This window comes from Arachis ipaensis, chromosome B05 (assembly GCF_000816755.2).
Source record: "Arachis ipaensis cultivar K30076 chromosome B05, Araip1.1, whole genome shotgun sequence".
Taxonomy (NCBI): Eukaryota; Viridiplantae; Streptophyta; class Magnoliopsida; order Fabales; family Fabaceae; genus Arachis; species Arachis ipaensis.
In genome coordinates, this window is record NC_029789.2 from 14669251 (window position 1) to 14682265 (window position 13015).

General features: G+C 33.0%; 1 protein-coding gene across 3 annotated transcripts; it reads right to left on the reverse strand.

Annotated features, from left to right (window-relative positions):
* LOC107643040 (phosphatidylinositol/phosphatidylcholine transfer protein SFH11) lies at nucleotides 8614-11799 on the reverse strand. Of its 3 annotated transcripts, none has more exons than XM_021123114.1 (12): nucleotides 11407-11799; nucleotides 11073-11280; nucleotides 10893-10992; nucleotides 10545-10811; nucleotides 10384-10461; nucleotides 10190-10315; nucleotides 9908-9957; nucleotides 9696-9804; nucleotides 9491-9580; nucleotides 9262-9402; nucleotides 9124-9165; nucleotides 8614-8960 (listed from the first exon to the last, which is right to left on the reverse strand). In XM_021123114.1, exons 1-12 carry the CDS (start codon nucleotides 11465-11467, stop codon nucleotides 8916-8918), a joined length of 1317 nt encoding a protein of 438 aa, XP_020978773.1. In that variant the 5' UTR covers nucleotides 11468-11799; the 3' UTR covers nucleotides 8614-8915. The 3 variants fall into 3 exon arrangements, with proteins under 3 accessions (XP_020978773.1, XP_016202060.1, XP_016202061.1); XM_016346574.2 differs by having other exon boundaries at nucleotides 11073-11480; nucleotides 11568-11795; XM_016346575.2 differs by having other exon boundaries at nucleotides 10190-10291; nucleotides 11073-11792.

Sequence of the window (13015 nt, forward strand, 5' to 3'; positions counted from 1 at the left end):
ATAAAATATCATGCATGACGCACTGAATTGAAAAGGCATGTTAGGTAAGAAACAAATGATAATAATAATGAGACAAAAAGAGAAGGGTACTAAAAAATCTGATAAAACATTACCAACTTACTATTGAATAGAAAATGGAATTCTAAATTTCTAACTATATCAATATACAAGAATTCACTGTTTACGAACAATAATAATATCGATTAACAAGCAATGATGACTTGAACAGTAATAACGACAATAACAATTCATAGGCAACAATGTAACAGTCTAGACCACCTGCTAGCACGATATTGTCTGCTTTGGCACACAAGGCCTCACAGTTTTGCCTTTGACAATAGGGATGATAGCCGAAGCCCCCCACACTCACTCGTCAAAATGCGTCATGCTAGGGAGAGGTATCCACACCCTTATAAGGCATGCTTCGTTCCCCTCCCCAACCGATGTGAGACCTTACAATCCACCCCCTAAGAGAGCCCAGCGCCCTCGTTGGCACATCGGTTGGAGATGGGAACGAAGCATACCTATAAGGGTGTGGATACATCTCCCTAGCATGACGCATTTTGACGAGTGAGTGTGAGGGGTTTCGGCTATCATCCTTATCGTCAAAGGTAAAACCGTGAGGCCTTGTGTTCCAAAGCGGACAATATCGTGCTAGCGGGTGGTCTGGGCTATTACAAACAACCTATTCTAATGACTAGAGATAAAATATTCAGCAATAATATCATGTATCATAATAGAAAATAGAAAATTATATTTGTGAAAAAGTTGTAACTTATAAATACTCAATAATACTAATAATAAAAATAGAAACAACTTTGTTATAAGAGCACAGACATTTCAAACTACCAATCTTCTAATAATGAAGTCCTAACTTGCTCAAAAATTTACTGCAATAGTCTTTATATTTTCGTGATTATTCTAATATAATCTCAAGTTGTTTTAATATTGATTCTCGCTTACAGTTTAAAAGCAATAAAACTCACAAGAATTCTATATTATTACATCAAGATAGATAATATCTTTCCAGTATCTAAGTTCTACAATCCAATCTCACAAAGTCACTACGTCACAAGAAAACCAATCTCCTTAAATCTCTGAGAATAAAACCAATAGTTAAGAATAGGAGAATTTTCAAAAAAAAAAAAATCTAGGGTTGAAGAAAATTTCATGTTTCAAATCTTAGTCAAAAACAAAATTCATCATCTAATCACCAACAAAAAGCATGCGTTCACAATCTAGATATCACCTGAACAATCAAGAAAATAGTTTCGTGATAGAAAAGTCATATATGACAACATATATAGTACTATAATAGAATCAGATCAGCAAATTAGCTAGAAAAGCTCAACCAAACTTCTAGATCGGAAAATATTTTTAATCTAGCCAACTAATCACCCAAATAATTCACTACACCTAAGCAGAGAAAATCACCAATCCAACAAACAACAATAACACTCTATTCATATGTTTCACCATATAGTCCTTCTTCTTGAGCAACTAAATAACAGTTTTTAAAATTATTGATTTGAATTAAAAGCAAATCAAAATTATGTTATAACTTCAATGATTATCAACATAAGAAGAAAAACTCCAATATCACTTATCAAATCCAGAACAAAGCATTTCGATCAGTAACTCGGCAAATCCATGCAATCCACAAATCCAAATACAGTTCTATAAGGGAATTAGATAATAATTCACGGCCAACACCGATCGAATCTTCTAAGTAATGCATGAGATATTGACATCAAGAATCATAGAAAACAACACGAAGATGAAGAAGATTAAAGCATACATTCACAAAAGCGAGGAAGATTAGAACTAGCTACAAGGCAGAAATCATAAATCGGAACCAAAACTGAAGTCATTGCAAAAGCAAGTTCAAAAAAAGCTACCAAATGATAACTCAAGGTTGGGTATAAAGAAGAAAAAAGACGTGGCAAGAAGCAACAAGGAACGCATGATAACAAGAACCAAAAGACAAGAATGACAAAAAGACAAGGATGACATTTCTATAGGTCTCTGATAGTGCTACAATTTGTACAAATAGGCGCACTTCTATTTATACAATTGTGATCCTACCATACGACACTTGCTCTATATTGCACATGTTAACCTAAACTTTGATACCACTCTGTCACAGACTCACGACCCAAAATGAGCCATGACTAGCGCTCAGAAAAATAGTTCCCTAACAAGCCTAACAGATTCGAATATAAGATAAATAGAAATGTTACAAATATTTTGAATAAATATACAGTTTCTAGAATGAATAATTACATATTTTTAACAAAAGATAAAATAAATAAATATGGATGGATCATACCTCTGACATATAGAGCATATAACGTCTAGGAACACAACAAGGAATAAGTATCCGTTGTAGATCATTATTCTTGAATAGAAAGACTCACATATTTGTTCCTGAAAAATATTTTTAGAAAAACAGAATAAGTGTTGCAATCCAGTGACTAGACAATATATCTATAATCCACATGAGATCATATAAACAAATCATAAAAATAATTTTATTTAGAAAAAAATAATTTATATGAATAAGTGAATCGATAAGGGAGTTCTCATACAGAAATCAAATCAAAAGTCCACACTTGGGTGGCTCCACCTCGATGGGTAGCCCTTTCCTCTTGTGCATCGTAACAGAATAACAGATCCAACGTGTCGCCTACATGTTAGGCTAGCAACACCCCTACTAGCTGGAGTCTGAGTTAGATACATCTAAGTTAACATCATAACCGCCGTTAACTACTTCCAAACCAATTCAAAACATATAATTTCAAATATAACAAATCTTTGATCTTTCAAATATATATAAGATATCGAATCAAACCAAATCAGATAGTACTTTCTCAACAGAAATCTCTTACAATCATACTTTTTCAATCATAAGAAATGTTAAACACATTTTACAATTTCAAAGTGAGTACCAACAAATACTTCAATGCTTCAAAAGTATATCTTCAAGTAAAATAAAATATTCTAAAATAATATAAAACTTCATCAAACGTATATATAGTCTCATATAAAATTTCTAAGGTATGAGTTTCATAAAAATAATTATTCAACTATAATAAATCAATTATTCTAATCAAATCAAAGTTCTTCAACAATAGTTTTATAAATATAATAAAAAAACTCAAAATAGCATAAATCAAAAGGTTAACGATTATAAATGTAAAGCCTACTCACAACTTGGTCCTGAAGGATCGAAAAGATCAAACCCGGAGTGTCAAATTAAAGGGTGAGGATGGTTGGAATAGAATGGATCGAAAGAACGTAGAATTTAGATCGAGGTAGTGGCAACAACTCCGACTAATCCCGCAGCAACAACATTGTAATAATTACAGCTATGGCGGCTGAAACAGAACGGAAACAATGTAGCATAAATGGAATAGTAGCAGAGCAAAAGTGGAAACAAGACAAGTTAAAGGAAATGACCTAGACTAGAACAGAGGCACTATTTGGCGGCGTTTTTCCAGAAACCGCAACGGTGATGGTGACAGAAGCTTCAATAGGATACTTAAACCGGAAGCAGAGGCAACAACCAGCAATGGCGCCAGCAAGGAATGACTCTGACGGTGGCGCGCAGCTCGACGCTGACCTCCTTCCCCAGTAGCGGCAGCACACACCACCGTTACCCGTCTTTCCGGCGACAAAGCTCCGGCAGTGATGGTGATGGAACCTCCCTCCTCATTTGTTTATCGTGCCTCTCTCTTCTGTGCATTCTTGTCTCTCTCCTCAAGTTCCTCTCAGCGACGGCAGCGTGGCTCTAACCGATGTCGTCCTCCTTTCTCCTTCTTCTTCCTTTCTTCTCCCTCTTCGTTTTCCCCCTCTCTTATTCCTTCTTTCATTCTCAGTCGTGTGTGTGAGAGTGTTGGAAGAGGGATAGTATAGATAAAATCAGAGTTAGGGTTGGGAAAAGGAAATTAGGGTAGTGTAAGAATTTTGATAAAATTGGAGGGTTGGGTAGTAATAAAAGAATCAAATGTAAAAGATTTCAAAAAATTCAGGACGTACACAATGTGTGTCGTTCAACTTGCATACTTTGGTTTTGTCATCATTTAATAACCAACTACCTTAATTGGCAAAAGGCTCTTGAACATTCTTGGTAATTCTTCAAATTTTCAACACAATCAGCTTCTAGTAAATAGATAATTATAGTATTCAACTAAAACGTTGTTTCTTCAATTTTTTAATCATGTTTCATGAAGATTCTAATGCATATGAGATGATGCAAGTTGATTTAAAATTTTTAATCAACATTTTTCTATTAAATACAAAAAAGAAAAAGAGGAGAAAAAAAATAGATAAGGAGAAGTGTATGTAATTACTGTATACTTTTCAATTTTACGTTATAAATTGAATATAAGATAATTCTTTAATATATTATTATCGTACTCTTTACTTTTATATAAGATACTATATAGATTCAATATTAATGTTATTTCTTTTTAATAGTTATAAATTGGGGTTAAGTACAATTTTGGTCTCTAAGATATAGGCCGAAAATTTTTTTTGTCTCCAACCTTTTTTCGCATACAAAATTATCCCTAAGGTTGAGTTAAGTTTTAAAACCGTCATTCGAACTAAAATACCATTCTCCTTCTTCACCAACATACTCATTTTTTTATTCTTCTTTCTCTTCTCTGTCGCAGCAGCATCTCTTCTTCTTTTCTTCTTCGTCATCACAGAATCAGGAACAACAACAATGAAGCAGAAACAAAGAAAGAAAATAACAACAACAACAACAATTCATTTCAACTAGCAGCAATAGCAAAGAGAAGAAAAAAAGAAAAACCATCACCATCTCAACTCTGAAGAACAACAACAAAAAAAAGAAACTTCCAATACCATTTACTCTCAGCATTCTCATTTCCTTTTTCTATTTTCCTTCTCTATTCAGAATCAGAAGAAACAAAAGCAGAACAACAATGAAATCAAAATAGAATCAGAATCAATAATAACATTAGAATCAAAATCAATGTAATAATAAAATCAACAAATCAACAATGTCATTAACCAAACAAACAGAAGCAGAATCAACAATGTAATTAACAAAATCAACAAATTAGAAGTAGCATTGGAACCCTAGGGAGGAGCAGTGGTGATTAGCGAGGAGCAGCGATGACTGGTGAGGAACAACGGCATTAGCATCGTTCCCAAATTCCATCAACGCCTCTCTCAAAAGTATTGGGAATAAATAATATGACTACAATCTAATCAATCATGTGTCAAATAATTTGTTACTGTTATTATATTAAAATATTAATATAATAAAATCTTTGATTAAATTTAGATATTTATCATTGTGATAATGATTATAATATTAAGAGATAACATTTTTTATAATTTAATATAAATTGTTCTTGGGTATAGAATTATTAAAAAAGACATTATTGTGAATATATATATATATGATCATTGAACTGACTCACTTTGAAAATTTCTAATGGTTATAATAATGGTCTTCATTGGATGAAGATTAATAAATCTCATTTATTAAATTATATATATAAATGGTACATATAGAGATATGACTATTGAACTGACTCAATTTGAGAATTCCTAATGGTTATAATTACCGTATATTTATCAATAGGATATTTTCAAGACGAACATAGTAATAGACTTTCCTTTGACCTGCGACTGTCATAGTAATTAACAATGTATTTATTATACTTTGATTCCGGACATCTAATATCCTAGGGTGCTAGTTGAATGGATATTGGGTATGATTTAAATACTTGTAAAATTAATTATTAGTAAAAAAGGAATCCGTCAACTCTCGGTATAGAGTTTGAGCTATATGGTTATAATGACTGAGATGAATAAAATCTTGGCCAAGGAGATTGAATGAATGAAGAAATGAGTTTCTTAGGTCATTCACAGTTCATTATAATAATGGTAACAAGTTAGAGTTTGACAATTAAACTATACTCTAAGGGTTAACCAAAGAGTTGAAAAGATGGAAGGAATTATACTTTGTTCTTCTCAGGTTCTTAGTAAAAATATATTACTTCATACTATTGGGTCGTTAAGGAGTGTTGCTAGATACCAACCTTGATTAGTAAATTTAGTATGACTAATTTACTACCCGTTTAGTATTGAACCTATGAGATCACACACTAACGAGTGTTCTAATGTTTGCTGTAGAATTATTTAATTATTATTTTGATTTGATGAAATAAATAATTATATTAATTCAAATGGAATATTATTGTATTCTTTGCTAGCACAAGAATATAATAATAGTATGATAATTGATAATATTAAATAAGATTTGAGAATAATTAATTATTCTATTTCTAAATTTGAATTTTAAATTTGGATGAGTTTCTAACTGATTCCGTTTCAAATTGAGTTATGATATGATTCATAAATTTAAAATTTTCAAGTTTAGAATAATAAGATATGATTTAAATTTGAAAAAAGATTCAAATTTGAAATCAGTAATAAATCTCATATTATATATATGTATGACAAGAGTAGAGAAAGATGAAACCAACACAAGAGTTTTATTCCTTTACCTCTATACACATAAATGTATGTGAGTCTAATTCTTGGAGAAGAATTTTATGGTGTGCAAAGAGTTGTAAAGAGGTTTCTCAATTTAGATCAAATATCCGTTGGTCTCAGTGTGGATACGCATAGAGCCTTCATACAATTGAAGAATAAAGTTTTTACTAAAGCATCCAAAGGTATTTAGATTTGATCTGTATATTATTCGAATAAAGTTTAAGCACAAAATAGATCTTTAGGATTACTTTTTTTTCTTCTGCTGCGTGTTATGAACACATGTGAATCCTTCACAAAGCAACGGCGCAGACGCAAAGCAGCGGTGACATGCGAGGAGGAGGAGGAGCATGGCGACGCGGCGAACTAGCAAGGAGGAGGAGGAGAACGGCGACGCGACGAGCTAGTGAGGAAAAGCAAAACGGCAACATCCTCCCTCGCCGATCTGCTGGCGTCAACGTCCGTCCTCTCCATCACAAGCGGCGTTGCCACCTTCCCTCTTCTTCCCTCTCCCCCACACACATTCTTTTTCTCCCTCTCGTCGTTCTCTTTCTATTTTATTTTATTTTATAATTTTTTTTACTTAAGAGTATTTTGGTCATAAAATATAATATTTAAGTAAAATTAACAATTTTAAAATAGAGTTAAACCTTAGGACGATTTTGTATGTAAAAAAAGACTGAGAAAGAAAAAAATTTTTAACCTATATCTTAAGGACTAAAATTGTACTTAACCCTATAAATTGAATAATAAAATATAATTCATCCTCTTGTTTTATAACCACTTTTTCCTATATGTCATATATAAATTAATATTCTCTTTATCTCTTCTTTTCACATAATTTCATGCCTCTTTTTTTTTCTATTATTATTAATGTTTTGCATAAGTATTTAAAAAATTTAGTTGTTGATCAAAACTTTTTTTTTATAAATATATTTTATAAATTGTATATCCATTTTATTCTCTGGCACTAAATCTAGTTAAAGTTATTTAAGATACAACTTTACTAAGTAACTAATTAGGATACTAGTCAACTGGAGCCAACTAGTATATGGATAGGAAAAAAAGCCTAATAAAAAGATCCTAAATAAAAAATAATCCTAATTTCACTTTTACTCTCATTCACGGTTAAAAAAAAAATTACAAAATCCTTTTCCTTCTCTCCCACTTCCCTAGCTGTGATATTCAGTGTCATCTCCAATTGGCTCAGCCGTCATGTCCACCTCTCTAGAGTTGAAAAGCGGGAGAATGTTGACATAGACGTTGGAAAGTTCTGTCTCTTCCTCTGATTGCTGTATTTTTTTCAATCATTTTGGATGTTTCTTTTTATTCAGTTTTGGATTTATTTTTAATAATGTTAGACGTTTTTTCTTTTTAGGTTTTAGATATTTTTTTCTTTTATGTTTTAAACGCTTTACATTTTGGATGATTCTTGTTAATAGTTTTAAATATTTTTTTTTATAATTCTAAAAATAACATCTAAAACTTAACAGAAAAAATCTAAAAGCATAAAAAAACTACATCTAAAACCTAACTAAAAAAAAAACTTGAAAGAATAGCATTATCACGTTAGTGCAAGTCCTTGCAAGTAGCGGAAAAGAACGTTTTTCTGTATTGTTTATAGTGGAGAACGTATGAATGCTGGTGATAGACGACTTCTAAGCGACCTTCGGTGATGGATGGCGCGAGCTTGGAACACTGTATGTGATGTAACCACAACGGGCATCTCCAACGTCGTTTCCAATGAAAGACACATGACTGCTAGGGTTTGACGACTTCTAAGCAACGGTGATAGGTGTCAGAAGAGTGACGAAAGAGAGTAGGAAGGTGCATTTTTTTTAGGCTAAAACTAATTTTAAAATCAATTTTTTTTAAAAAAAATCAGCTACTTAGTTGCATATAGAATTGATGCTTTAAACTTTTTAACGAAGAGAAGTAGGAAGATGTATATTTTTTTGAGTCTAAAATTAGATTTTAGAATTTTAAAATATTTTTTTTTTGAAAAATGACCTATTTAACTGCGTATAGAGTTGATTTTTTAGATTTTTTATTGAAGATAATTAACAATATAAGATATTAAAGGTCAATATGCATATTTTCATGAGAGGAATCTCTATAAGAATGTAGCCGTTGGTCCAAAGAAAAAGAGGAAAAGAGAGAAAAGGGGATACACAGGTTGGCTATATGCCTATGTTAAACATGGAACATTATGGGATACATGTTTAAACCAATTAGTCACTGCTGTATAAACCACCCCGACTAAACTGCGGAAAACTATTCTTTCTTATTTATCTTTCTCTATAAACCACCCCGATATTTTTAGAATACGCAGTGGTCTCTGTTGAACTCTCATTTCAACAACGTCAACAACACTAGCATTTTCATAGCTTCGGCTGTATTATATGTTGTGCGAACTCTTTCAAGGCCTGAAAGAGAAAAACAACATAAGAAGGGTAAAAATCAGACTACCAATTCCATTAACGCTAGAGGAAACATTCTACAATGGTAAAAATTCCCGTGCAGTTATCTTTACATAATGGTTGAGAATAGTACGTAAATCTCTATCGTCAACAACATTAATAGGCTCACCATCTTGGCGTCCTCAAGTGCCTCTTCCAGTGTCTCGATTTTCTGTTATATATATCCGGGTTTAAATTAGTTTATTATTGTATATAAGAATTTACTATTATTTTAATTTACATGCATTAATTTGACAATGCAACTCACATTCTTGGTGTCTCCAAGAGCAGCTTCCAGGCCATTAATTTTTTGCAATGCTAACTTATATTTTGAGTCTGATCCAGCACATGCTGACTCAGCAAGTGGAGCTAGATTAAAACCAAAGTCATTTTGGTTTCCCATGTCACCCTGCCCCATATTTCATTATGTTATTGTTATGTCATGCAAGAAGGCTGAACATATAGTAAAAGCAGAACAATGGCGAATAACTCAACACCTTTTTGGGCATCGAGGGAGAATCTTCTGAAGCCACATCACCATTATTTGAATCATTTTTACTATCCGTCTCTTCTCTCAAGGATATGACCTGCAAATTTAAGTGATATATCTCTCTCAACTACTATTCATACTTGTTAAGTAAAAGCACAACCCTTTGATGTTGAAGGAGTTAAAAAAGATGCCATTTTCAAGTACTGCCAAACCTCAATCATTTTTACTATATCTGGATTTTTCCATGGACCTCTATCACTCATTAAGCATCCTCCATAATCAGAACATGTGCATTTACCACCCAGAAAACTTGGCAAATTACTGTATAATAATCAAACAATAATTAAATCTTATAGGTTCACTATATTATCACATTTACCATAAAAATGCGATGACTAAACAAAAGGAAAAGAAATTTTGTTACCTTATATCAATAGCCTCAAGCAACACACTAAGATAATTAGAACCTAACACCTGAAATAAGAATCTTGTTAGTTCAAGATATTTGAAAATCGAATAGGAAAATGCTATTTGTACACCAAAATCAGCCACTAAAATTGTATTTATGTATAAATACATGTATGGTTTAATTTATTTTCAATGTGTTTTTGTATTCCAATATATATTTTATATTGGTGGCTGACTTTGATGTACACGTAGCATAACTCAATGGAATAATATGATGGAATATAATAATGATCCATACTTGAACTTTTGCTACTGTGCGAACATCTAGGAATGTCTTAACGGCTTTCCATAGCATTTTGAAGCCGGATCCAGCATTGATAATAAAGAGCTTGTGAAGAGTCTGCAAGGCCATCCATGTAGCGAACTGTTTTGTAATCAGTAAGTTCAATCTTCCATTTGAAAAAGAATTATTAGAAAGACATACATATATACCTCAGGATAGTAACTACTATCGATTTTCTGAATTTCCATAAAGAGGTACCTTGCTGGCTTTGAGAAATTAGACATTCCCTGGAACAATTAAAACCATATGCATTAATTTGGAGGTAGCGCTAGAAACTGAATTGAACTAGTCCAAATTAAAATGTGCTTACTACTCCATTAACATCCAAGATACTTGTAGTGGATGCTATGTGCCTTTTAGCTGCCATTGAACATGCAGGGTATCTTATTCTCAATGTTTTCTCTTGTTCTGACACATGATACTTTATGAACCTCTCAAATGTGGTTACTTGCACCAGCTTGTTAAGGTCTACCATCCCAAGTCTCTCAATGTATACTGGTCTGCCATGTCTATCAACCCCATGGTATCCATGAGGATAGCATTTCTTTACTTCTGTGTACTCCGGGTATTTGAATTCCTGATCCATCGTGTATCAACAAAGCAAAACAATAAGAAGCTATTCCTATTCCTATGCACGTGATTATTATATTTTATTCACCTTAAGAAGCATGTCTACTCCAAATTCCTCGTGCCATTTCAGATAATTGAGAAATACGTCTTTGGATTTCAACATGTCAAAATCTCTCATGCGAAGAAACCTTATTAACAAACAACAAAGGCAACTAATTAACAAAGTTTGAAAAACCAGAAACTATGCGAGCAATTGCCTTAGAGGTACCTCAAAAGAGTATGATAATCATTGTGCTTGGTGGGTAAGAGACCCTCAAGAAAGAGCATTCTGCGGAAGGACTCAACAATCTGAGCATCTTTTGGATCGCGAGGTCCTTCTAGAACGGTTTGCATGCTCTTGGTCCTTCTGAGTTTGGTGAGAGGGAAGGTGAAGAGTGACTTGAAGCTTGATGATGACGAAGAAGGCTTCTTGGCACCTGATGAAGGGAGTTCCCAATGCGTTTCAATAGGGGGATGAAGACATTTAGTTCTACCATCAGCAGAATGCAACCACGCTCTCTCACCAGAAGAAGAAGAATAAGTAGTTAATGATTCAGTGTCACCTCTTGTTGTTATTACAACTTCCACATCCTTCTCTTTCTCCTTTCCCTTCACACTGCTCATTATGTTATGTCCCCTGAAAATAAATATCAACCTTCAAACTATATATGTGTTAGCCATTGTTCATGAAGAACATGCACATAGAAGACACGTTATTACTTACGAGGAACAAGAACCACAACAGTACAATGAAGAAGAGGGCGAGGGAATTTCTCAAGATTGATCAACGAAGGATCGAATTGGAATGGTTTTGTTTCCAAGAAACCGCGAAAGGAAAGAAAAACAAACAAGTTGTGCATCTGATTCCAATTCACACACTATTTTTTCGGTGCATATAGGCCCACTTACCCTGGCTACTTGGGCTTCTTATACTAATTTTGTGTAATGTGCGCCGGCCCAAACACTTTTTATTTTTTTTATTTTTTTAACTATTTTGTTGTCTAATACCAAAAAAACAACTATTTTGTTGTCATAAATCATATCGTTACTAAAATTCAATTCTCCAACAAATTTGAGTAACATGACTCTCAAATTTATGCTTTCTCTCTCATTATACTATAAGATTCTGAATCTTCATGGGCTATGAAAAATTTTCAAACGTTGGCAATATAGTACAAATTTGATATTTTCCATGGAAAGATGGCATTGAGACTAGAGAGAATAAACAACTTAGACTAGGGATTATAGAGAAAAGATGAGCTAATATAAGCCACTTCTTACCATGGCGGTTAGGTGAGATGGATAACCTTAATCATACTTATCTTCCTCGGATAACGTACAATTTTCGTGATCCTAAACCTTACAATATATCCTTTTGTATATTAACACATCTAAGTCACGATATTGTATATTGCATACTCATACCTGAATAATATGATTTGTTTCTTGTGAGACAATCAATAAGAATCTTTATTAGCGTCTCGGCTCATTTCTTGTGTACAAATATAGTGAGACACATGCTTGATGTTTTAAATTAGATTACCTAATGATAAACGTTCTTAAAAGCGTAAGATGTGAGACTGCTATATATATAATACAAGTTACGGCTATAGGTTTAACTTTATGTTAAAAGCAATTTAGCCATACATTGTAGATATGTAGTGTCTTTACACAATTTCAATAATTAGTGTGCCATATAAGTTTTTGCCTCGTACTAAATCATAGTCGTCGTTTTAATAGTGGGATTGACCACTATATGATGATCCAGCAACAAGATAGACTGTGAAGCGGATTGAAGTGATGAATTATTGGTAAAATAGGTTTGAGGTTTGAAATTCAAAATGACAACTAACTTTTATTCCCTCGTGGGGACAATAAATTGTGGTCCTAGGTTTTTTATTGGGAGTATTATTGGAGGCAATATATAGTGGTTCATTTTCCAGTCACATTGGGGGACCAGTACTCAGACCAAATCTATTGTATACGTACATGCACCATAGAGTACAATGTACATAGATTAATTTTGGTGGGGTGTATTTGAAAGTGAGTAAGGATGGCAATGTGTTTTTATGGGGCGGAGACTCCTTTTTCGTTTCTTATTTTTGTTTAGTAAAATGTTTTCTGTTTTTATTCTATTTTCATCCCGGATTTCAGTTTATTTTCTTCCATGAG

Excerpts from the sequence above, each read along its gene's own strand:
- LOC107643040 (XM_016346574.2), bottom strand. The coding sequence starts at position 11,467 with ATGAGCAGTGTGAAGGGAAAGGAGAAAGAGAAGGATGTGGAAGTTGTA. Across the intron at positions 10,993-11,072 it reads GATTATCATACTCTTTTGAG|GTTTCTTCGCATGAGAGATT; the intron begins GTACCTCTAAGG and ends TTTGTTAATAAG. Across the intron at positions 10,316-10,383 it reads ATAGTAGTTACTATCCTGAG|TTCGCTACATGGATGGCCTT; the intron begins GTATATATGTAT and ends ATTACAAAACAG.